This window comes from Netta rufina (genome assembly GCF_964035555.1).
Source record: "Netta rufina genome assembly, chromosome: 16".
Taxonomy (NCBI): Eukaryota; Metazoa; Chordata; class Aves; order Anseriformes; family Anatidae; genus Netta; species Netta rufina.
Genome location: NC_140140.1, coordinates 7701457 through 7727969, shown reverse-complemented (window position 1 = coordinate 7727969; position 26513 = coordinate 7701457). Strand labels below are relative to the sequence as shown.

The following is a 26513-nucleotide window of genomic DNA, read 5'->3' as shown; positions in this document are numbered from 1 at the left end:
AACAGTGTCTCACTAGATAGCATGCAGTTTTCAAGACTGGTGCTATAATCCTACTTCTCATTTTACACCCCCTCATTGGCATTTTTATCTGCAAAAGGAAGTTCAAAAAAAAAAGAGAAGAAGCACAAAAATGATAAAGGTCTTATAGGAACATTACAGGAAATGCAGAAAGAAAACATCATGTGATGAATTACCAGAGGAAACAGAGCAACTCAGGTTAAAATATTTTTGTTTATTATAAAATACATATTTACATGTGAAGGCACTTTAAACCGTTACAAGCATTTCATATAATCCATTGTTTTAGCTGTTTAACAAGTCCAATAATATTTTTCTACCATCACCTAAACAGGTGAAAAAATCTGAACTGTATGCAGTTGCAGTATATTAATTTTTCTAATGAAAAAACACTATGGTTAATGACAACTAATAAGGATTTGAGCACCATCAGTTCTCTACAGTTTCAGAAAATACTGTAACAGTGTGATGAGCATATACATGAGGAGGAAGAGAGATATGCACATGATGTTAAATTACAACCAAATCAAGTACATTCTTACCTTACAATACTGCTGAAAGACTTACGCTGTTAAGCCTTACATCTACCATCCAGAAAGACTGCAATTGTCCATGCAAATAAAGCAGACTCCATGGAAGGCTAAATCAAGATTCCTTATTACCCCCTAATAATGCAGGAGGCTTTTAGGGACAGGATTATAATTTAAATGGATATAGTCATAAGAGCACCAATGAGCAGATAAAGACAGATAGGTTGTTTTTCTTCTACACTGTGTTTCAAGATCTGAAGACAAATATTCAAATAAAATTAAAGGAACCGAACAGAAGAATCTACATTAAACCTAGTCAACTGTGTGTCCTCATACTGCAGCTCTGTATAGTCACAACTTTCAGAAATAAGCGCCTTTTTCTGAAAGTCAAAAATCAAGTATTTAAGTAGTTAACAACTCAAAAATGATTTACAGTTTGTAAACTTGCTATTCCTTGATGAGTAGGGTCCCTGCACATGTACACTTCTAAATACATTTTCCCTTCATCACTGCTGACCAGATTCACTAGCTGAGACTGAGATCACACTAGTATTCTTCCCTGGAACTGTGGCACAGCAGATCCTGCAGCACATATTAAAACCAAACAATGAAGTAAACAGAGCTCTACATACAAGTCCTATGTATTTTTTTTTCTCCAGTACAATATACACAAAACAAGTTGAAAAATGCAGTGCTGAGAAATTTCTGTATGTCTCTAACCCTAAATGCAATTATGAAATAAGATCAAAATACTGATTTACAGTAATGAAAAAAAAATTGACTTTTTCCATTTTGGGAAAATAGATCCTATCAAATACTTCAGTGTTAACAGCTTACTTAAAAGAAATAGATCCTGGAATTTACACATTTCCAATGAAACCGAGCCTTTAATAGCTATAAAAACATATATACAAATATGCCTTATCTGACGGGCTTACATTCAGTGTAGATACTACACAACAAGAGACTACAATCTTCAGGAAATAATAAAATGAAGAGATACAATTTGTTAAATGAATTTACACATTTCAACAGCTGTAAGGCTGGCCAGAGCCCAAGCTGTTTTTCACCTGTAACCAACTTGTACTTCTTCACATTTAAGCTACAATTCATATGAACAGCTTCTACAGCAGGGTTGCAAATCAAGCTTCTGATTTGAAAGGAGTAGCTTCCACGGCAGCATTTACTGGCTCGGGATAAAGTTAGATCGGACTTATTCAGAAAGTTATCTCAGTGCTTTTTCAGATTTCAGTGTCCAATTTAAGCCACTGCTGCTTCTACTTTTTGATTATTGCCTATGTTATTGCAGAAGGTCTCTGATCCAGGTAACAACATACATATTTGGCGAAGTGGGAGATAACATCTACAGTTCAAAACTATTCAGCTCTTACTGAGGCTGAATTATCAATCTGTTTTCCACACCAGTTATTTCACTGTAATGCATAAAATTCCACATTCTTTTAAAAATAAGGCACTTAAAAAGCTTCTTCCCCAAGTACCAAGAGCTTGAGAAAATTAACCAACTTCACTCATTTCCTTACTGTTTTTATTCCAAAACTAACGCCCCTGTTCCCAGAAGCTGAGTTATGCTCAGAAATCAAATACTCTATTAGGTTCAAGAACACCCAACATGGCTTTCTACAGATCACTCATTTGCTAAATCAGCTTGAAGAGAGTACCTTCCAGCATAGCAGGTTCTTTAGGAATAAAGATCATCACCACTTTCATTCTCTGGCATTTACTACTTATCCCTTACTTTTTGCATCTTGCAAAAGTCAGGTAAAAGTTCAATGTTAAACTTCACAGTTGTCTGTACATACCACATTGGAAATGCAAGAAATAAATAGCACAACAGCTGTATCAAGCTCCATAGTTTCTAGATCCCACAGAAAACTGGCAGTTTTAATGATTTGCTCTTTCACTGACAACATCCTGGAGACGTTTAAGTAGAACATCATCGTTTTCCTGGCAGAGTCGCTTCGTAGGGGATTCAGTATCACTATCAATTGTTATTGCTCGTTTCTTACTCCTGTGTTCACCTTGTTTTATCATATTGTTGATATCCTTCAAACTCTGTGATCAAGAAAAAAATTTAAAAACAATGTGATACAAGTTAATATGACTCCATCTGAAACTTGATTTGGTTCTCAATTACCTGAGAACCAAGAAGTTTCTATTTTGAACCTCTCTGCTGAACGAGTGAGGGATTCTACATAAAAAACTCTATCCCTCACCACAAACTGAGAAACTGGTTCGGTGAATCCCCATTCTATTAGAGCACGTTCTAATTATGAGATTAACACTCCCCCAAATCAAACATTTTCAACCCTTTTATTTTCTACCTTGGAAGGGCTCCCATTAAATTTGTATAGTAGTGCAGTTCGAGGTGTCAAGCAAGCACCATTCTTATGAGGCGAAACATAAACTGAGTGCTGTTGAGAGATCCGTCGAGGTGATACGGGCTGTTGCTTAATGTTGGGGAATGGAGACAAAGGAGGGGCTTCCATCTGAAAGAGGACAAATCCCCATAGGATATGAATCAAAAATTACTGAAGAGGTGTAACTTCACAGAAAGACAAGACTAACACGCTTCCAGGTTTCCTTTATAACTCTTTATCCCATAGCAGTTAAACAACTGAGCAAAGGTCTGCCAAACCACAGAACAAGTTTATTTCCCGTATGTGTTACACAGATGCTCCACAGGTATTTTAGCAAATGAGTACTGTTACGTAAAGAGGTGTAAACTGAACTGCGTCTGCAGTTTGTCCTTTTGAAAGGCTGTTAAAGCAAGTCCTCATAGCATTACCTATAACTTCACATCTTCTGTAATCATGCTAGGTGAATAACAATGCAAAATACTGACACAGAGTGCCAGGAAAACCACACTGTGTCTGATTATTCAGTAGAGCAAAACTCCAAAATAGTTTACTTACTACATGATCCTGGTTTGTAATATCGTACTTCAGTGCAAATGATTGTACTCTTCCTACATAGACCGCATTGTAAAATGTAATAAGATCTCCTCTCTCCTCTGTTCCTGACTCACTGGAGTTCTCTGCTGCAGATCTTCCCGAGGAACTACCAGTTTTCACAGATGAGTCTAACAATAAGAGAAAGCTTCAGATTTCAGAATACAGTATCGGAAAACTTCATTCTTTAAATTTGTATTCAACTGACAAGATCTCATTCGTAAACTGACCAATTAATGAGATGAATTCAAGAATCATGCTTGAGCCAAGGGTGCATTGTATGTGGTTATGAGCATTAGAAGGAGTTACGAATCACTGCTAGCAGGCTAGTGGATTATGACTAAAAAGGCTAGTGCAAATCTTCACTTCTATACTTGAAAACTCTGTAGCAAAAAAGGGTGGCAGTATCGATCCTTCTTCCATTTTTTTTTTGTTTGTTTTAAAGGAGTGAAAGTCATAAAAAGCCATTTTTTTTGCTCATCTTTTTTGGACTGCTGTAAATCTTCATATAGCAATAATCAGGTTAGCCAGTATGTAGAACAACGTTAACATGCTCAGAACCTCGACCTTGCCAACACTTCTGCACAAGTGCTATGCAAACTTGCAACAAAATTTCAAGCAGCCTGACAACTTGCAGCTTTTAGCTTCTGTGAAGCTTTCTAGTGATGAGCTGGCAAAAAAATAGCTTTGTACTCAACTCACATCTACTGCGAGGAAGCCAGGAGACCATCTTTTCAGGCATGTAACTAAATGGATGTTCAGTAGAAAAAGCTGCAGCTGCACAGCAAGTATATTGCTGTTAACTCTTGCCTGCTTAAGCCAGATCCCTACTGAACACAACTTTCTTCTTCATTCCTCCACACTGTTTACTACCAAGCAAAACAAGGGAACACAGAATAAAGCCTCTTGCAATCACTGCAACATGGAAAGAAACATCAAAACCTGCAGTTGATACCCGTAATTCCTTAGCGTGTCTGTCTTGTGTCAGAGCACAAGCACGTGTTCCTGTAAGCTGCTGTCAAAAGAACGTTAATTAACATAGCAAAAAGAGACACTAGTTTCCAACTGATGAAAAAGTCTAGTAGGAAAAGGAACTGAACAACTTTGTAACCAAGTAAACATGTTTGACAGAACACCCTATGGCAGGTACCACTGTAGATGCCCTACGACATCCAAGAATTGTGGAGCTGTTAGACAGGATGCTGAACCTACAGATCAGCACTTTCCTGGACCCAGGCAGGACACTGTAAGGTGGCACTAATGGCACTAATACTCATTCAACCAGTCGAATCCCACTCACCATGGGATTTTGCCATATGGAACAGCCTTCTACATTTCTTTGTGTGTCTTGGCTGAAGATCCGTTCTACTCATGGGCTCATACATGGGCTTGTGATCTATCCTTTTACTGACAAGTCAGTAACAATGGGCATGGAACAATTTTCATACTTCTCGAATCCTATTTTTATCTCTTTCTTCTCTAACCCACAGCAAATAAAATATCAGCTATTTAAAAGAAATCTACTTGTATATGCAAATTTTGGTCTAAGACAGCCACTATTTTCTGGAAAAAAGTAGTCCATATTTAAACCTACAGAATAGGCGATAGCATATTAGAAAAAAAAATTGTCATAATATTCAGATACTGTTCATCTTTCTTTGTTAAATGGTGTTGCTGTCCACGATGAACCATAGTAACACTGATACAGTAAGGAAATGCTTCAGTATCAAGCTATCAGATTTAAGAAAACAAAATAAAACATTTGTTCCAACTGGAAAGCATATTTTTGATATCTAACAAACAGTAGGGCTGCTGATAAAGTATATTTATCAGTATTTTCAACAATACATTCATTTATTTTAAATGCATTTTAAAATCTAAAATTTATTTCTCTTGTCATTATTTGACAGTTCAGTTCCTTAAAAACATGCAAGTACGTTTTTAAAAATGCCAAATTACTTTGCTGTACCTACCTTCTGTCATCTCTACATCTTGGTTTTTATTTTTGTCCGAAAGGACATCATCAGAATAATTTCTCAACAAAACACTCCTATAAACCTATAGAACACAGAGGGAAAAAAAACGTTCTTAACAAGGAAAACGTGAAAGTCAGAGTAGATTATATCCATCTGAATAAGAACGAATCTAATTTTGAAGTTGATTCGATTTTTCCATTATCATCATAAACATTTGAAAGCCACCTCTTTCTGATACTTATATGAAGGAAAGGTTATATCATTTACTCACATGGCTGTTTGCTTGCGGCTGATTTCTGTAACTTTTCATTATGTCCTGAAAAGTTCTTTCCTCTTTGGTTACCTGGAAAAGAAAAAGGCTATTGAAGACCAAGTGCAAGCAGAACGATCAGGCTGCTCAGGTCCAGTCTACTCAATTAGCTTCCCTCTATATAGCCTTTTCATGAGCATTAATATGGTGATGGGATAGTTCTGAAGATGGGAATATGAAAAAACACACATTCTTCATGTTTAAGCATTCTTTTTTTTTTAGCTAGTAAAGCCTTTTCTTTTTTTTTGTTTTGTTTTGCATAAGATACTTAAGAATTATTCGTTTTCAAACTTTTCTTCCAGTGATACTGAAAATTAAAGAAGGGAAGCATTATTACACCAGAAGACATTTGTGAATTTAAAAACTGGACCTCTTAACTTTTCTAAGTAGAAAATGAGAAAATCCTGAACAAAACAGCATACATATAATTTCAGCTGTCTTTCATGTGTCAAAATTGCTCATTTGTAACTGGATGGATGAAAAAAAAAAAGTCCTATTTACGTTTTCAACTGAACTAAACTCAAGTTTCCTAAACCTGCATGTTACCTTTGCCATGATATAAAAGGCACAGAGAAGGAGCTGGTCCAAATGTCTGTCCTTCATTAGATCAGCACAATGAACCAATGTGAATTCAAAACACGTCCATATCTTCCTGCGCAAGTCATTGGAGACATCCAATTTCAAGCACAGATCACGCAAGCGCACACTTGCCAGATGATAAACCTGGAAGAGAAAGACATGCAATTAGGAGTCAAGCCTGCTGATCTTAACCTAGTCTGCAAAAATGAAAGCTCTCACCAAAGTATAACTGTTTTATACTTCAATACTTTGTTTTCACAGAACTTCCCCCCCCCTTTGCCCAAGTCAATGTCTCCAAATATTAAACTGTCAACTCTTCAAATGTTGGATGCTTATAGAAAATCTAATTAAAAACATGATGACTATGCCTTCTATAATACACTACTCACTTACTATAATGGAACAGTTATGACAAGCTAAAAGGGACATGCTTTAATTACAACTAAGTATAATCTTATATTTTTAAGCTGACAGATTTTTTTCCCCATTTTGATTACCAAAAACCTGTTTCAAAATCTGAAATAACTATCAAGTGCAACATTAACATTCTTCCATTTATTTCAAAAGTTCTCACTTCATTGATAGTAATTAGGTGCATTCTTTATGTTCAACAGCAGGAAGAATTCATCTTCATTTTCACTTGTTCTACGGAGCAGGAACAAGAAATGGAAGCAGGGGAAATCTATTATTATTGTGAATGTGTTGATCACTATAATGAAAAGGTAAAATTTGTCTTCAAAAGAATTCTAAGAGAAGACTCTTGTTCCTCCTAAGAGGAATGTTGCCTACCACAGTTTTTCAAATACATGGCTACAGCTGAAGTATTTCCTTGCTGAGATTAAAGCTTCCAAAAAGCAGTCCATGTTCATGCCTAGCAGCTAGCTAATCAATTCTTAATCAGTTCTCAGAAAAAGAGAGAGACTTACTATTAAAATAAAAGAACCAACACTTCAGACACAGGATGTGGCTTTCAAGTGTTTCCGGGAATGAGTTTCTGTACATACAGATACCATAAAGGTGAAAACTTCTGAAAATAACTTCTCTTGTAGCCAATAAAAAAGTTTCTCTCAAGCACCCAGTTCTTAACCTACTCTTTTATTCCTCGTTGTTTCAAGAATTTATTTTTTTCTAGAAACTTTTAGATAGCATGTTATTCGACACTGATTTTTTGAGGCTCCATGCCGGCAAGATCAGCACTACTGGGCAAACCTCAGAAAACTCCAAACAAGAGAATATTGTACAGGATACAAAACAATTCAGTTTTTAATGAGCATGACACAGGAGAGTAATCTCATTTTTGGTATATCTAACCCTTGCAAACGTGGGAGGCAATAAGAACAAATGAGGTAATTAAAAACTGACAAAATTTCCTAGGTAGTTACAGAAGCTACTAAAGAAAGAGAAGAAAAACGAAAAATTGAAACATCTAATGAGTCGGAGGGAGGGCTGGAACAATATGGGAAATTGAATTCTCTGCAACATCTTTTCTCTTCTCCTCGCAGCTACATGAGAATTGTTCATGCCAAAGGAAAGGTACGTGAAGACTGAAAAGTAATACGATGTAAATTGCTCAAGGATTTTTAGCATGGTCACAACTAGAAGTAAAACACAACTTCCTAACAAAGATATTCACCTTTCTGTAAAACAGTGCCAAGGATCCAGTTTTCTTTGGTTTGCTTCCTGATGACAGATGCCCTTCTTGTACTTGGCTCACCTGGGGGTGGTAGGGAGCCTGAGCTTCCATTTTAGGTGGCTGACCTAAGTTCATGGAAATGGGTATCAATGTGATCCCACCCATTTCATGCGCAATACCTGGAGATGATAGAAAATGATGATGATCCAGAAATAAACTGCTTGCTGCCACCATGCTGCATAGTTAAATTGCAAATCCTAAACAAATACTTCATACTGAAGACATTTCATCCTTCTATATTGGATGCTAAAAGGACGGAGTCTTCAGAAATTACTAAAAAATACATTTCTGGTAATGCTTAAAGGAAGAAGATAATTGTGAATAGCCATTTCTAAAACTATCTAAAAGTACAACGTTGACAAGAAATTGCAGTCTCTGTAGTCAGTGTACCAGTCTTTTGGGGAAGATGGGCATTCCAGTTCGTTTTTTTGCTGTTATTTGGCAAATCTAACAGCACATTATATACAGTCCATATTAGTTTGTGCAGTAGTTGTAGTCAAATTCTCTTGCTGAAAATCTCCTTAAGCATTAAAAGTAGAGAATTTTTCAATCCATCTAAATATACTTAAGACACAGACTTTAAATTCAGAAAGGCTACAAAACTAATTTCTCATGTATCTTTATCAGAACTAGTCAAGCATCAGCCAGCTTCAATAAAACTTTAAAACCACACTATTTTGCTGATACTTATATGTAGCCCTTACCCAGTAATTTCAGAGTATTTTTAGATTATAATAGACTAAAAAGTATTTTTAGATTATAATAGACAAAAAATAAATGAATCAGTATTGGAGTTGAGAACCAAAGTCACACTTAATCTGTCATGAGGTGTAATTGGAAGAAGGAAGAACTCCATAACTTTTTTTGCAAGTTGGAATCCTCAGGACACTTGTCAGATATCCGATCAAAACACAGAATGAGATGTTAGTATAAAAACTTAAGTTTTGCTATTGTTTGTTTTGGTTTTTAATAAAGTCATTTATGCTCTTTTAAAACAGAAAAAGTGATACGTGTTCAAGATGCATTGTCAGTCTACACGGATCTACAAGAGCAAGCAAAACATCTCATATGGAAAGAAACCAGAAAGAATTCATACCATGCAGTGGGATAGTAACCTTCTGTCCTGCTTTTCCTGGTACTGTAGCTGTTGTCATGGTCAGTACTGTTTGCCCAGGAGAAACTGATATATTTTCAGTAGCAATGCTTGATGCTGGAGCAATTGTCAATTTAGTTCCCTCAGTTAAAATCTTTTCCATCTGCATTTCTTTGGGACTGTCATCTCCAAAGAGTCTTCTCTTAGCACTTCCTGCTGTAGGGGAACTGTAGCGCTCATGAACAGAGATTGGTGACAATGGCTGCATGTCTAGTATGCAAAGAAGAAAAAAGATCATCTTCAGAGCAGCTGCTGAATAAGGATTCTTCTCCTCACGAAGAGAAAAAGCTATTCTCTTAAACTACAAAACCAGAGTGCAAGAAATTGTTTCTGATTAAGAAGTAATCTCACCACTGTTCTTAGGCAATATGAATAATGACTATACTCCTTTAACTCTCTCCTTTTACTCTGTAACAGAGAGTTTGGTTTTCATAATCTGTTATTAACATGAAAGAAAAGATTGACCAAGCTATCAGTGCCACTTGTGGGCATACCATTTTCTATCAAGCCGAAGCCTTCTGGCTAACTAGCAAGGTGAAACCAATTCAAGACGTTACTTCCAGTCTGCCAGGATGGTCTTCTCAGTATCAAGAGCACATAAACATTTCCAATCCCAACCATTTTCAATCTGAAGTTAAGAAGAGCACTTGGTACCAGGTTCTCATACAAGGCAAGGCCTCACACACTCCTACACTTCTACAGGATACCATCTCCAAGTTGCTTTCCCTTCTATTGAACAACTAACCATAACATCTACAACTGCTTATACATCACTTTCCTAATGCACTTGAGTATTAAAAAAAAAAAAGTTTTGAGTTTTGTAATGTGATTTGCCAGACAAACACAAAAGGAGACAACATCACAGTTCATAGTGCACAAGCAAGAACTTATGAACTATTGTTTGGGATACAATGAAAGCAGCAATTCCTAGCTACTGAAGTGTGAAAAAGCAACAACTGTGCTGCCACTGCTTCTTCACCCTCACCCCTAAGAAACAGTTCTACGCCAATACCTGGAAATCTGCAAAGAGCAAGGCAGTTCTTCAGAGGAAAAGAGTATTGCAGACAAATTATTGTCTTCCCCTCCTGCAAAAGAAAGTTCTATAGGAAGAGGACTAAATGCAGCCCTAATCATTCTGTAATGCAGTAACAAGAGGTGCCAGTGACAACCACCACTGGTCAAGGGTTAAAAAAATAAAAAAGCAGTGACAGGGAGAGCGGGGCCCGATGGATCAGAATAATGAGAATGCTACAGTAGTTAGTGCTATCAAAAGTGCTGGAAACTGCAAAGAGGAGGTTATACTTTAAAAAGAGTCACCAAAAATCCAGTCCAATTCAGTGAGACAATAAAAACAACAGCAACCACACACACACACCAACAAAAAAATCTCAACAACAAAAAAAACTCACAACCAGGGAAAAATCTGACCAGCCAAGGACAATAAGCTACCAGATGACATCCTACCCCAAGAGTAGGGTAACCATCTTGCATCAAAACAAAGGCAAGTTCTGCGCCAGTTCAGACGTGAAGCGTTATTACCAATGACTACTGCTGGTAAAACACATCAGTGGTTTGACTGGACACATCTAGACTTTTTCTAGATGAACTGAGACTGCACAATTCTGAATGCTTAATCCAGATTCAAGACTGCTCAATTATGAAGTATTAAAAAATCCCAATCCAAATCTGCATGTTCAAAATATATCAGAAACCTTAAACATACCCCTTCTTAAAGTTCCACCAAGATCTGTCCGAACCTCTTTAACTCGAGGATGAACTATGGGAGATACTGGCATCATAGGCAAATGCCCAAGCCCACTTCCTCCATTGCTTGCTTCAAAATTACTGGGAAATATTACCTGAGAAATAAGAAATACCAATGTAAGATTAACATATAACTTTCCCTTCATGTCAATGTATTAATAAAAGATTGTTGTTTTCATTTTTTTTTCCCAGCAGATAATGTAAGTGTTGAACAGAGTTCTGTATAACAGCAAGAAAAACATCGTGATTTTTTTAATAAAAGGCTAACATACTTCTTCGCATGTTGGGACCCTGTTTTCTGAAGCCTGGAGAGCACTCCAGAGTGCCGAGTCCCGAGTCCAGGCTAGACTCTCAAGAATTTGTTCCTCAATGCTGTTAAGGTGCTTCACCATGTCTCTGGAAAGTCCTTCCTCAGACCGAATCAGTACTTCAATAACCTAATGGTAACAAGACACACATACAAAAGCAAAGTCATATCACTCATGTTTAACACTATCAAACCACTATTCATTTCAGGATCCTGTTCAAAACCTCTCTTCAATATAGAGCACTCCAGTGTCTTCCTCACCTTGAATCTTCCCAGCCCTCTCTGATTCCCTTATGCAGCCCAGCTCAGAGACACCATAAGAAATTTCATCTCATGTCACATCTCGACAGGCCTTTGTGTCTCCTTCTTTTCCATTTTCAGTACAACTGTGCATGTGTGTTGTGTGTCCATACAAGCAACACAATTTAAAATATCCATCACCCACGGTAAATTTACATGAAATAGAAATGTTAAGCCCATGAATATGCCTTTATTTACTTTTTAAGTACAAATAACTACGGAACCCTTAAGATGGAAATGGACAGCGAGTGTCAACTCAGTGCAGAGCAACCCCTCCCTGGGTGCCTTCAGGCCCCTCTCACCACCACCGAGCACACATGAAGCATGTGCAGTGCTCACACCTGGTCAGATACAAATAGTAGCACACCTGAAAGAACCCCAGCATTTAAGCTTTCCCTCCTTTCAAACAAGCAGCCCTTAACTAAAGAGGTTGAAAAACACTGTTTTAAAGTTTAATTTAAGAAAAGGCTGTAATTTAAGAAAAGGCCTTAACATGTACAAATAAGGGTTGACAAAAGCTGGAAAGGGCCCTTGGAATACCATGATCCATGTGGGAGTGTGGCCATGGGGGTCGGCAAGCCCCATGGTTGGTGATAACATCAGACTCTTAACGATGAGGCCATCAGAAACATAAAAGAGTTTAGAGGGAACAAAGAAGGGTGATTCAGGAGACGCCTTGCCATCTTGGGTTGCTTGTTCTCCAGCCATTAAGGCACGGAAATTGCTGGGTGTTTGATGTTGCTGTTCTATGCAAAGTTGTTTGACCAATGAAAAGTTGTTTTTGAAAAGGACTGCTGTGGGGAGAAGGGTGTAAGAGGGGAGCCTGCCCTCAAGAAAAAAAAAAAAAAAAAAAAAAAAGGCTATATGATATAATGAAGTTATATCATCAGTAAAGAAGGAATGAAAAGGAACAGGCTAGCAGAATGGAGACCAGGACGGGAACAGGCACACTGATCGCCTCATGAAGATGGGTTCGGCCAGACTCAGCAAATCGCTCGGAGGAGCTCGTGCAGAAAGTTGCTGGAAACAGGCGCACTGGAGCTGGGAAGAAGCTCAAGCTGAGAGAAGCGGACCCATGCACACAACTGCCCCTCACATAAAGTTGTGCATTATGGGGAATCATACGTCCTTAGGAACAAAGACTGTCCTGGTAACCTTGCAGCTTATTCTTCTTATTAACAATCAGACAGTTTATGATCCTGAAACATGGGACCAAACTGAGGTCAAGGTGGGGGACTCTGCAACTAAAAACGACAAGGTTGCAGTGGGATTGCTCGGCACCTGGCGAGCAGTCCCTGAGGCCTTAAAGAGCCCTGTGGGACCACAGTCAGTAACATGTGGTTTGCCAGACAGTGAGGGAGCTGCGGGCTCCTTTGCTTATCCGACTGCTACGCCATCGGCCCCTCTGCTGCTACAGCCATCTCAGGCCTTTGCTGTTTGGCCCCCTACTGACCTGGACGTGCCTTTTGACCCGGGCCTCTTGGCCTTCACAAGGAGATGGCTATGCTTTTCTTCGATCTGGGAAGAACAGGACACATAAGGCCTGAAGGCCGACTTGCTTGACAACTTAAAGTGAGACATATTGTTCCCATGACTAGCCCTGGAATTCTCCGGTGTTCGTAATCAAGAAAATGAATGGAAAATGGAGACTATTAAGTCATGGAACTTAAAGGATTGTTTGTTACCTTTCCTGATTGTACATATGTATAGGTGTACTTGGGTTTAGTACGTAAAAGCAATGTTCTGTATATTTAGAAGGTTCGATGTTCATGTGTGTGTGCTGGTAGAGCATAGACTCCCCACGCACCCAGCACCATTTACTTGTCTTTTAAAAATATTACTAAATTCAGATTGAGTTGAGACTTCATTTATAACAACAGTAAGTCATTAGATATCTCAAAAAACTGTAAGCATAAAAGGATCAAACTGAATCATTTGGATTAGAAATTAGAGAGCGATTGATTAAGAATGTATAGGTGCTATATTTGTGATGTACCGCACCTGTGCTGCACTTAGACCTCCTTAGATAACAGGAGCCCCTCATGGTTCAGACTCTAACCAAGGGGTCAGAGATAAGGAGGACTGCTTAGAAAGGGACAAGATAAGGAATGTTAAACATACAAGGCCTCGAGATAACAGGAGCCCCTCAGACCCCAAGAACCAGATCAAAACAACCTTATGGCCCAGATTGTGACCAAGGCCTCAGAGAGCACACGCAAAGAGACGAGGCGAAAAGTTCAACCCTGATGAAGACATCTTACTTCATCCCCACGACCCTCAACGCCCACCACCACAAGGCACTGAGCAAGAGCAGACAAGAGGAATTTATGGAAATTACTTCTTGTAGCTAATTTTAATACTAAGCAGGGACAAGTTATGCATATGTATAGGCATGTTGGAAAACTTCATGCATATGTAACTCTTTACTGCATATAACCATGGCAAGTTGCTGCATTAGGTGCACACGACTTTGGTGGGACTACCCCCCGTGCTGCCCAGCGCTGAATAAACATACCTACTTTACAATCATACTGATTGTGGAGTCAGTTTTCTGTGAATCAAAACAAGTTCAAGAATAGAAATTACATTGGGAGCAAAGGGGAAATGAGTTTAAAAAGAGCAAAAATAAGAGAGCAGTCAGGAAAAGAGATTTTATGCTCTATTCTGTAAAACGAGAGGAAAAGAAATTTTAGCTGTACAAGCCTGTGGTAAGTAGTGGTACTCAAAAGCAACTAAGAATATTTTTGCTATTTTACCAGTAATAAGCAGAACTAGGATGCAACCAGTCCTACAGCTTGCAGTCAATAAATACAAACATTATTAAAACATATGTCTGAATGCTTTAGTCTACTAAAAGTTGTGTGTGTGCATGTGTATATATGTAAACCAGAAGTTTATCAACAGCATGTTACCATTAAGTACCATTTACAAAATGGTTTTATTGCTTTAAATTTCATCTTCAACTCAAGCATTACACATTCCAGGTAATATTAAAGACAGACAGAATTTAGAACAGGCATGAGACATATTAACATCTGTCCTTCTCCTGTGTGGCAACGTAGGAAGGAAGAGCATCATCCCTTGAGACTGTCAATCCAGTAACATGCCATTTTGAACACAGATTTAGACAATATGTATTTACCTTATAGAAATAGAATGGCCTGAGGTCAAGTACTTCAATTATCCAGGGAAAGGTACGAGGTGAGCTATATGCAAAAAGCACAATCTCCAAGCAGCATGCCATGAGGGAGCGGTGAAAGACATCTTGTTCCAAGAGAGCCTGAAGAGATTACAGAAAATGTCAGTAATCTGAGGTTAGGGAAACAGAGGCACGTTTTTTTTAGACAAAAAAAGCCTTCTAGGCAGAATTAGAGTCATCTCAGGAAAATCCATCTTACATAGAACTTTTTTTTTTTTTTTAATTTGTTTTTTTGAAAACATACAAGTCCTTCTTAGGGGAGAGCAGGAAATATGGGCTTCTCAGGAGATCTAGGATTAAAAAAAATCTCAAAAGATACTTAAGACTTTGCCACATAAGAAAATTCACAGAAGAACTCTGAAAAACATTTAAAAATGCAGACAAATAATGCAAGCTTTGCTCTTCACAGTCAAGCCAGAAAGTGACTACGGGAAAGTAAATCCACAGCAGCACATCAAGTCCTTAGACTATTTCAGTACTGTGCCATTTGAGATTGAGTTATTGCTTTATTCTACCTCCACAATCTCCTCTTTTTACATGGAAGTTTACACTGGAAGTAGATTAACGTTTTGAAAAGCATCACTGTTTTCGTACCACGGTCAAATCAATTGTGTCCGTATTGTGAGTCACAATGCGGATCAAATATGTTGCTGTCTAACATGAAATATTGATATTGTTAATGGAATAAAAAGAAGAGAATAAAAATTATCTACCCTAAAATTAATGATTCTGGAAATAAACACAGGTTAACATAATTAATAATGCCAGATTTATACCATTTTCAATAGTAGTAAAAACTATATTTAGGCACCTTACATATACTTCTCTTTCATTAAAAATAACAATGTATACAGATTGTCAGCAGACTGATCTGTTCAGGAACTGTCTGAACATATTCCCCTACAAATTCTACTCTTCTGCTAGTTCTTTACTTACAGTCATGTCCTTCCCATGTAGTCTTCGTGTTTCTTGTACCATTATAGTCTCCAAGATTTTATAATATAAGATCTCTGCCAGTTTTAATCTGTTTACAGCAAAGTCTGAAATTTAAAACCAAAACTGATGAAGCCCTATGCTGTTTCCACAAACAGCCTCAGACTAAATTGACTTGTACTTGGACTTCTCTAACAAAATAGTAAAGTGTATAGATTTTCCAAATCCAAATGGTATGCTTAGAAACACACTAGTCATAAGAGCAGCACACAAATCTAGAAACATTTTAAACAATTGTGTATTTTCATATTTCTAGTGAAGTCATTCTGCAAACAATTGCAATAATAATTTTCCTATTTGTATTTCATTTCCTTTAACTTTTAGATTTAAGATGAATGCACACTTAAAATTTTTGATATTTATAGATTCAGTGCTGTCTTGGTTATCCCATTTGCAACTGTAACCTTGTTTTTATTTTTAATAAAATTTTATTCTTTATAGTATTCTGCTTGACAGCAACGATTTTCTGTTTGGAAGTGTTTGTTAAAATAGCTCCACTGTATTAAGTAGTCATATGATAGCATATATACTCATTTTATTTGCCCTCATTTAATATTTTGAAACATCCTGTGCATTTCAAGTTCATACCTATATGAGATCCTGGTTGTTCATCTGTTGGCTGAGTGTAGCTGTGACAAAATGTCTCACCTATTTCTTTCACTCTGTTTGTAATGCTTTCCATAGGGCTGCGTGCACAAGACCTAAAGCAGAACACAAAGAGAAAGCCTTGTTTGTATAAGAAAATATCCTGCCTGCATAAAATAATAATAATAATTATTATTAAAAAATCCAATTTTACTGAGCTTTCCTCATCAGGCAATAACGTGTATTACCGTGAGCAACAGAAGAAAACATAAAATACAAAGAAAGATTCTTTCCTGTTTTCCTTTCCTAAGGGAGCCTACATAAATTTGAGAGCTCTTTCTGAACACTTCCGTATTTGGAGCAAATCTGTACTTAGAGGAAAGTGGCTTGCATTTAGGTCAAATTAAGACACTGAGTTATGCTGAAAAGCTAGCGTTGAAATAAATTATGGTTTCATTGAACAAAGCCTTCTAATTAAAAGTTACACTTCCATGGAATTTTTACTTGAAAGAGAAAAATATTTGAAAGCATAGATTATTCCACATAGTCAAAAGCACAGTTATTTCCCATTTCCCCCAATCAGACAATACATATCCTATCATTTGCTGAACTCATATCCAAGGTGAGCAAAGCATTCAACACGTTTCTTATCTGAAGATTACTCAATTAATGTTTCTCCTAGTTTTAACATTTAAAACTCCCTTTGATTTTCTTCCTCATTTTATTGCTTGAATGAACTCAGTTTCGTTACAGACAGATATGCCAACATTGTAATATTATTGATTGACATAATATCAAGCAATCTTTAAAAAACAACAAAATAGGAACCTGCAAAATAGAAATGCATCTTGCTAAGAATTTGTAATGCAAACTTTTAAGAACAAGTATTAGAAAGACCTTCAAAACATGTAATTTCAAAGATGAGAACTAAAAGTAGTATTTTCACCTAGTTATGAAGGTTGCTATAAACTATTACTTGCGCACATCAAATGTTAAGTGTTAATTCTAAATGCTCACTATTACTGAAAAACATCCGGAGACTTTACAACACTAAAGTAAGGCCATGCTTTGCATGGAATTAGACAAATGCCAACACCTTTACAATTATTTCACATTACATTTTTACTTGTTACAATCTATGAAGCAACACTCACTGATCTAGTTTTTACTGCTGAATTATTCTGTTTACTCTCATCTGCTTACACACCAAGATTTTTAAGTGCATTTCACTACAGTCAGCATGCAGACATGCATCTAGGAGCCAAAAGTCTAAACTGATTTACAAAACAGGGACTCTGTCCTAGAAATGGTGATCAGGAAAGCCTGGGGTTGTAATAAGTAGTCACTTAATGTATGATTTCCCAGCATCATACAGCGGCTGAAAGAGATGAATGAGATGTTGGCAATATCTCAGGGGTAGGAGGGTCTAGCTCTCCTTCTCGAGAAAAACAGATCATTTAAAAACCAGAATGTTTTACTTATGCTAAGACCTGTTAACTGGAAATAATACAGAGGCAGAAACAAACAAAAAAAAAATCTGCACCAAACAAAAAAGTCAATTTTGAGCAAGGAAATAGGCACAAGCACGAGAAGATGAATTTTCACTTGTATGAGAACAATCACAGTGGATGTACTTACTCAAAAATAGTGATCAGTTGTTCACTCGGTGCATTTTTCAGTCCAGCCACAATATTCTGTAACCGACTCACACTTTGTGTGGCTGAAGCAACAGGAGTGATAACAGCTTCCTTTTCTCGTAGGTATCTTCTTCCAGTCAGAGGAGTTGAAGGTGCAAATGACCTTTTCTGTGAGACAGAAAAATAAGCAATAAAATCAGTCAACAGTAATGTTTCAAAAACATGATCTCATGCAAAATCACTTGAAAGATTAAAATGATGCTACTAACATACTACCTGAAGGCTGCCTGTGGTCTCAGAACTCACTAAAAAGTAGTTCAACTATAACAAATCTCCAGGTAGACAAAAATAAAGATTTTTTTTTTTTTAATAAAATCTAGAAAAAAATGGGACTTTATATCTTAAAGTCTGTATTTCTGCTTACTTAAATACTGGAAAATACAGAGCAAGAAAGAGGAAGCACATGCTTCCATTCAAAACCCCTGGGTTAGTTGGGTGACATGGAATAAGTGGCAGAGCTGCCTGGGAGAGGGTCACAGGAAAACATTCTTTGTGAAACGCTGTTCTGGTGCACCTAGAACCCCCTGTAATAGAAGTAATGAAATAAAGTATTTGGTTTTGAATGATCAGAACAGACCGCATTTTGAAGATACAAGGAAAAAAATGATGAAAAGTTAGGCCTGTAATCAGCACACATAAATAGCAACAAGGTCATTTTTTTTATACTACAGAAACTGGAGTTTGAAACTGATAAACTCATTCCAATCTACCATGTTTAGTTTGCTTGAATACGAGATATTTGGGACAAAAACCTAAACTGTATGATTCATTTATACCAGCAGTAGCATCTTGTAATAAGCACGAGTATTTTAATTGGTGTGAAATGGTAGTTATCAAACAGCATGAGCTCCTGTCACACAGCCTGGCACACTTTTTTTTCCTTATTCAATTTCAAAAAGTTATTGATTGAGTATTTTCCCATACACCAACTTCATTAAATACATTTTACATTTTTTAAACATAATGAAACACTACCTCTGCTTATAGGCTACTTTTTGTAACAAAATTACAAAGAGTGAGGCTTTGGTGGGTTTTATGTCTTGAATATAATCTTTCATTGAATAGTATACAAGTTATCTTTTCCTGTTATCAAAAGGAAACATCAGGAAAACAAGTAAATTAACCCAATGTAAAGATTTCATGGTGTTCTTACTGGATACAAATTAAGTCTGAAATAACCCTAAGTCCATATAGTTAGGTCTCAACTACTTACAGATTTTTCTTGGACATTAAAAATACTAACTCACACAGAAATGCTCCCATCCTGCTTAAGGAGTAGGTATTTACTGAATTACATACGAAAGAAGAAACTGCCATTTCTCCTTAGCAAAACTGTCCACTGAAGCCTGCAAATGTCACTCCTTTCTCTCAGTAAAATGTTCAGCTTTTCAGCTGAAATGCAGCTTTTCAAAGTCATCTCAGGGATTCAGATTGCATATAATGATGAAAAAACTTGACAGGAGTACTCCAACTGAAAATGACAAGTTAGATGAACCACCTTTTCAAAATGCTGCTGAAGATGACACTCCACATGAGCTCTTGCTGCTGTTTTCCCTACAGGCATGTCTGCAGGAAATTTCCGAGGAGTGCCTATTTCTTCTTCAGCATCTGCTCCTAGGAAAACTCTCTCATCAAAGTCACCCACTGTTAGAACATACTCTTCATATTCTTTATTCAGCGCTTTGCTGGAAGAGAAACCAAAGCATTACATCAAAAGCTAAGCTGCTGAAGAAACCAAAAATATGCCAGTGGGGCTAAAATTCAAAACTGAAACCACACAAGCTCAAAGCATTTAACTCTTTCAGACACGGTACTGCTTGTACAGGAAGCTTCACTCCCATCAGTAATCTGCTAGTGCACATCCTCGCCTGCCTCATCACTCACCACAAACCTCCCCGATCCCTGCAGGGCCTGCTCTGCTTCCACCGACATTTAGCTCTCACTAAGTAGAGGAGAAACAACTTGGCTTCCACCCCAGTTGCAAATAAAGTGGTTTTGAAGTATTCAATGGATCAAAAGTTAAATCTTTGCATATGAAGAGCATGCAAACAGTGGTTGCATTAAACTAACTAAGTTTGAGCTCTGCTTCTGCCACTTGGTATTCAGCTATTTTCATAATGGCATACACGAAGGGAAATTTAATTCCTACAATCATCACTGACATGTGATACTGAACTTTATCTTTTTTCCAGCTAACCCATCTGTAAAATAGTTTAGACAAAGAAACAGGCTTCCATGTTTCCTCAGATGTTGTTTACAAAAGAATGGGGAATACTATATTATTCTACACGACAGTAGTTATTAAATTACTAGTATTCCTATTCAAGTAGAAACACTAAGAGGAGTTCATATGGACCATAAAAATACTGTTTTCTATCTAAAATTGAGGGTGTCATCCACACTGTTAAAACAACTGAGTCATTGCTCGTAATTCTTAGAGTTAAAACTTCACTTTGCAAAAGCAAATGATTAGGTAATTTTTGGAAAAGGCAAAAAACTCTTTACAGGATCCAGAACAAAGCAGCTGCTGTTTATCTTTTTATTTAGATTAGCTTTGAGGAGTGAATTCAATAAGTTTCTGAAACAACTGTATTTGCCTCCCACTGATTTATTTATTTTTTTTTGTGGTTTGGAAGAAAAAAAAAAAATCTATTGAAAAGAGAATTGCCTTTACAGATTTATACACTCAACTGGAGACTGATAAACAAGTCCGAATACTTCCCTACTCAGGTATAATATCTGATGGTATGTACAGGGTATGTATAGAAATACATCCATGAACTTCAGACTCAAGGCTTTGACTTGCATTCGACTACTCAAAGGTAACAGCTGACAGAAAATCAGAATCCTAGAAGGCTGGAAGAGACCCTAAAGATCAAGTCCAACCATCAACCTAACACTACCAAGTTCACCACTAAACTATGTCCCTTAATGCCACATCCACGTGTTTCTTAAATATCTCCAGAGATGGCAACTCTTCCACTTCCCTGGGCAGCCTCTCCAAGTGCCTAACCACCCTTGCTGTGACCTGACATTAAGGAAGAAACCCACAGCTGACCCTCTGATATTTGATGCATCTCAGGTCCAGAATGCATTTTAGGCAAGTAACAGCAATGGTTGTCAAGTCATTACAAGCAGCTAGTTATGACAAAACGAGGGCACAGGAAAAACTGAGATTTAGTATTCAAAGACACATACTTTAAAAATGAAACCAAAACCCACAATTAAGAATGTAAGCTATAACTTACTTATTTTCTGTAAAATTGCAAAGATCCAATAGACATTCTCCTTTTAAGATCTAAGAAAACAAAAAAACAAACAAAAACAGAAATATCTTACATAATAAAATCAATAACATAATAATCATAATAAAAACAATGTGAGCAATGTGAGAGCATGATGGCTTCCACCTAAATGGAAATGAGATTTAGGAGCATAATTGGATTCTTTTGTGTATACCAAAGCACTACAATGCAATTAGCAAGACAATCAGACAAGGACAAAGCTCTAGAAAAACTCATTTCTCAGAAACAGCACTGCTATTGGAAATCTGTTCCATTGGCAGGTTAGGGACCAGATGAATGACTACATAAACATTTCCACAGAACTTGGAAACGTTTTCCAGTATCAAAACCAAACAGAACAGTTTGTCCAACTGCAATCTCAACCTCTTAATTCCAAAACATCTTGCTTAATTCCAAGACAAGTGCTAGGATCCAGACTATCATTATGGTTACTCCACAAAAATTGTTTCACAGGGTAAGATTTTCTTCAGAAAAAAAAAAAGGCTATCATCCATGACCCAGTTTTCACACTGCCAAGAAAGCAAAGATTCTTCACTGATGTAAAAAGCCAAAACAGAGAGGATCGTACAGAATGTAATCCAAAATGAAAGCAAATTCTGCTCCTGCTAACATGCACACAAAGGAAAGCTGAACCAGACCAAGTTCATTTGCCTGTTACTGCACTTTTCATCAGTACCTGCAGGTTTTAAACAGTTTCAAGACGGGACCATTCATAAGAGCACTATCACACATCCTTAAAAGTAGTAAGATGTACCTTCCTATCAAATAGTTTTGAGATGTATGGTTTAAAGTAGTGTTCCTTTATTCCTTTTGCTTCTACTAAAAGCCCATCATGCAGCTCACACAGCGTGGCAATAATGCAAGGAGGATCTTCAGAGACTTTGATCTCTGTTGCATGGAAGTCCTCTGGTAAGCCTGAGAAGGAAGGGGAAGGGGGGGGGGAAAAAAAAAAAAAAAAAAAAAAAAAAAAGACAACCAACCTTCAACTTCACTTAAAAGAAATTAAAAACCAAGCACATTTGATTTTAAATAATCTGTTATCACCATACCTTTAAACGATGGATTTAGCAAATCTCTTCTATTTGGACACAAAAGGGCATTTGCGAAGACCAGGTCCAAGCAGCAGAGAAGCAAATGATAGGAATTTACTAAATCATCCCCAATCATACGGAAATTACCTTTAAGAGACAGCATATCACATCAAGCAACATAACAGAAGTTCATAACTCCAAATGCACACAAAACATGCAGCTAAAATAGCCAGCCTACCCTTAGTGTACACAAAGAGAGTCCAGCAGAAGTTGAAGAGATCTTTAACACTGCATGGCACCCGCCTGTCAATGAGGAGGAGGACAAGAAGTCAGTCTCCAGGTTCAGGAAGCTGAAGCTTGTTACAAGGTAAGAATTTCATTCCATTTCCTTGCTCAAAGCAAGCTGGAGCGACCACCTAACAATTTCACACTCAGACACACCATAAGCTACATGTGCATATTTCAGCTTTCATTGTCTCCTGCATAGCTCTACAGGGCTTTCTGCACAGCATCATTAACCTTCCAGCCCCTTTTTGAGCTAATGGTTGCTGTTGGTCTGTGACCCTGGACATACCATTTTGATAGTGCCAGGACTGTAACAGAATTCTCCTGGAGCTGCAGGCAGTGAGATGCCCAGGACAATACAAATTACAGTGATTATTTTCCTAAATATTTCACTATAGCATCAAACACCCCTTCAAAACATGCAGCTACAGCTTGTGTTACAGCTCTTTCAGTGCAAAATGTTTGGAGCAGAGACTATCCAAGGCCACAGAGCTTGAACACCAGGGAAGAGATTATTTAAGACACCCAATGCGGAAGCTAATGGAAAGCTAAAGTTACAGTAACAAACACTGTTCTGATGAAGGCACATTAACAGGGCATACAGATGAAATTTCCCCTGATACAGATGCAGCAATGCCCACAAAAGCATCCTTTCTGTTTGTAAGTAAGGAGCTGCACTAGAGCATTTTACCACAAGTTATCCCCCCTCACATCCCAAGGACACACAAGTCAGCAAAAATCGCCGGCACAGGCCCAGCTCAGCTCCCTCATTATCAAGGTTACATCCTCACTGTAAAGCTGCCAGAGTCAGCCACACGGTCAGCAGATAACATGGACAAGTCCCTTTAACTAAAAGTACCCTGCATCTGGAAGACACCACCACCAATTACTACATTTGTCATAAAAATGACATAAGAATGAGCACATTGGCTGTAATTTTCTCCCATTTACGTGTTAACGCTCATTTGTGTTTCTGTGCTCACCTGACTGAGCGTGTTAAAATCATGCTAAAATCACAGTGATGTGGAAGGCCTGCTGATGCTTTCCCATTCGGTACAGCTACATTTGCATGGGGGGATTAGGTCACAGTATCAACTACAAGTCTCTTGCCACAAAAGAATATCCCCATGCTAAGCGCTGTGATGGTCTGACTGTATCTCAAGTTGATGCTTCACTCTGCCTCTTCCACCATGCAGAGCCATGCTCACTAAGGGCCAGGTCCTGCATTCACAGAGAACTGTGTAAACAAGCGCCAGACGCAAAGCTCTGCTGATACGAACTGCGCTCCACCACGACTAGGGATCTTCCTCTATGCACATTTCAGAATCAAGGCCACAACACGAAGCAGCCCTATTGCTTTAGTATTTTACCATATTCTTTAAAAGCATAAATAGTGGTCTTAACATTTGTAAACCTCTTGAAAAGTCACATGAAACCTCAAAAATACCTCTGCTTCCTGCTTCGTTGTGGCTTAGAAGTTTCTTCAAAAGGGTTTTGAAATACATCCAAAAATATTGGCTCAAACTTCTTGAAGATCACAGTTGACACTTCAAAGTTTCTCTCCAGCCTCTCTACTCGCTCACGGAATTCCTGTGGTAGATTTGACATGTCCATCCACTTCTTCATTTTGCTGAAAAACTGAATTAAACTTAAAAGAAACAAGAAAATACGTTTATTTTCAGCTTTACCTAGCTTTCTTTATTCTGAATTTTGATAAAGCCAAGAACGCATCACATTTACTCCTTACCGACTACTTGGTTTAGTACATAGGTTTAACACTTATTTTGACAGACTCTATACTGCAAGCTTTTTTGCCTTTTTATCACTCAGGTTCCCCTCCTTGGCTCACTAAGGCACAGGCGTGGGGATGCTGGTTTGCGTTTAAGGGTGTAGAGGCAAGAGCGCGCTGCTTTGGGTGCCAAGGGAAGGGAGGAGAGGCAGCGAACACTCAGACACGAGTCTACGCCTTGTGGAACCACCTACACAAAAGCTGTAATTACAGGTGTAATTAAGCCGGCTTCCCCCCCCCAGGCAAACAACTTGGAGCCCCAGCACCCTCGGTCAGCCTCTGGAGCCAAGCGGGGCTGGGATGCCCCCGCAGCACCCCAAACCCTGCCGGGACGGGAGCGCACGCGGTGCAGCCACCAACCCCAAACCCAGCGGCTTGGCCTAAATCCCAAATCAAACGGGAATCTCATGGGGATGGGCGAGGCAACGCCGGGACGTCCCGTTCGTGGGACGCCCCGTCTGTGGGACGCCTCGTTCGCGCCTCAGTTCACCACCAGAGGAGGACCGGGAGCGCCCCGCCAGGGGGCCGTGCGGGGCGGGGAGGTCAACCTGAGCTTGGCGGAGCGCAGGATCCTGGTCAGCGACACGCAGTTGCCCTCCATCAGGCCGCTCCCCACGGTGGGCAGGACGCTCTTGCGGCAGGCCACGTAGAGCGCGCAGGCCAGCCAGTGCAGCGCTTCCCCCTGCCAAGGCAAGCGGCGCCGCTCAGCGGGGGGGGAGGCAGGACGCGAACGCGGCCCCGGGACCCCCTCCCCGTCGCCCCCGTCCCGCCCCACCTCCAGGCTGTAGGTGCCGCGCAGCGCCGTGAAGTCGCGCAGCGCCTCGGCGGCGCTGGCCGCGTCCAGGTTGAGCTCCTGGCAGAGCCGCTCGATGGCGGCGCCCGGCTCGGCGGCCCCCGACGGCGGCGGCGGCGGCTCCGTGAGGGACATGGCGGGCCCGGCCCGGCGCTGCGCTCAGCCCCGCGCGCCAAAAACGGCCCCGCCGGAAGGGAACGGCCCCTTCCGCCGCCGCCGCCGCCGCCGCCACGGGAAGCGGGGCCACGGCGCTGCTGAGGGGGCCTCGGGGCTCGGAGCCCGCCCGCAGCTCCCCGCATCCCGTGCCCCTGCCCCTGCCCCTGCCCCTGCCCCTGCCCCTGCCCCTGCCCCGCCGTTACCTGCTCGAGTCCAAGTTTGAGCCGTGCTCAGTTCAGGGAGCGAAGCGCTTCGAGCTCCAGGCAGAAAGGCATCGTGCAGTCGGGGCGCCCGCTGTGCGCTTCAGCACCCAAACGCCGGGTGCTGGGGGCTCGTCGCCCTGTGGTGGGTGCCGGGGGTCACGCTCCCAACCCAGGGCTGAGCCTGCAGGGCCCCGGCCTCGCTGTTTCACAGCCACATGGGCCCGGGGAGCGCTTTTAGCACCGTCTGAGGGCTCGTCTGCAGGTGGCTGCTGCGGGTGCGCTGCCCAGTCCAAGCTGTGTGCAGGACAGAGCAACGCGCAGCACGCAGGGTGGTGTAGCTGGGGGGTAAAATGCACTGGGGATGCAGGATGGAGCCTCGGTGCTGGCAGAATGGCCCCAACCCGATGCTGGAGGCCTCCCCTCGTGGTGGCTCAAACTACTTGATGCTTAGGGGTGAGCTCGTGAGCAGCCCTGGTGATGCTGGCCTCATCGTGGGTCTCACGAGCAGCTTCTGACCTGCCCCAAGCTATGGTCCTACTGTGCAAACACAGGTTGGCTTTTCTTAAAATGCTCACTTGCAAAGCCCAGCAGCCTAGGGTCAGGACCGTCGGGCAGCAGTCCATCCCACTCAGCAGCAGAAGCTGCAGATGATGCAGGCACTTTGCTCACAGTCGCCACGGGGCCATTCCCACTGCAGAATGGGGCCATTCCCACTGGCTCCCGCAGCACTGGGCTGGAAGGAGCCGTGTGGCAGTGGAGCCTGTCCCCACTGAGCACCACCACAGCTTGGGCATTCTCCAAAACGTTACTTCACTCAAGTGCTAGCTTTTGTCTGAGCACCTAAACGTCTTTGTAAAAATATTTGCTGTGAGAGCAAG

At 39.8% G+C, this 26513-nt stretch overlaps 1 protein-coding gene across 2 annotated transcripts; it reads right to left on the bottom strand.

Annotated features, from left to right (window-relative positions):
- Positions 1-327: 327 nt before the first annotated feature.
- RBL1 (RB transcriptional corepressor like 1) lies at positions 328-25381 on the bottom strand. Of its 2 annotated transcripts, XM_084296585.1 has the most exons (22): positions 25259-25381; positions 25032-25165; positions 24142-24342; positions 22648-22712; positions 22428-22556; positions 22133-22293; positions 21322-21371; positions 19572-19758; positions 18015-18181; positions 16380-16492; positions 15735-15838; positions 14742-14879; positions 11265-11429; positions 10952-11087; positions 9172-9438; positions 8016-8194; positions 6350-6526; positions 5765-5836; positions 5491-5575; positions 3482-3648; positions 2891-3055; positions 328-2621 (listed from the first exon to the last, which is right to left on the bottom strand). In XM_084296585.1, exons 2-22 carry the CDS (start codon positions 25082-25084, stop codon positions 2451-2453), a joined length of 2952 nt encoding a protein of 983 aa, XP_084152711.1. In that variant the 5' UTR covers positions 25085-25165; positions 25259-25381; the 3' UTR covers positions 328-2450. The 2 variants fall into 2 exon arrangements, with proteins under 2 accessions (XP_084152711.1, XP_084152712.1); XM_084296586.1 differs by lacking the exons at positions 328-2621; positions 2891-3055; positions 3482-3648 and adding an exon at positions 4461-4532.
- Between the last annotated feature and the right edge of the window lie 1132 nt (positions 25382-26513).

Excerpts from the sequence above, each read along its gene's own strand:
- RBL1 (XM_084296585.1), bottom strand. The coding sequence starts at position 25,084 with ATGGAGGGCAACTGCGTGTCGCTGACCAGGATCCTGCGCTCCGCCAAG. Across the intron at positions 18,182-19,571 it reads TTCAGCAGCATTTTGAAAAG|AAAAGGTCATTTGCACCTTC; the intron begins GTGGTTCATCTA and ends TCTGTCTCACAG. Across the intron at positions 11,088-11,264 it reads GGGTCCCAACATGCGAAGAA|GTAATATTTCCCAGTAATTT; the intron begins GTATGTTAGCCT and ends CTTATTTCTCAG.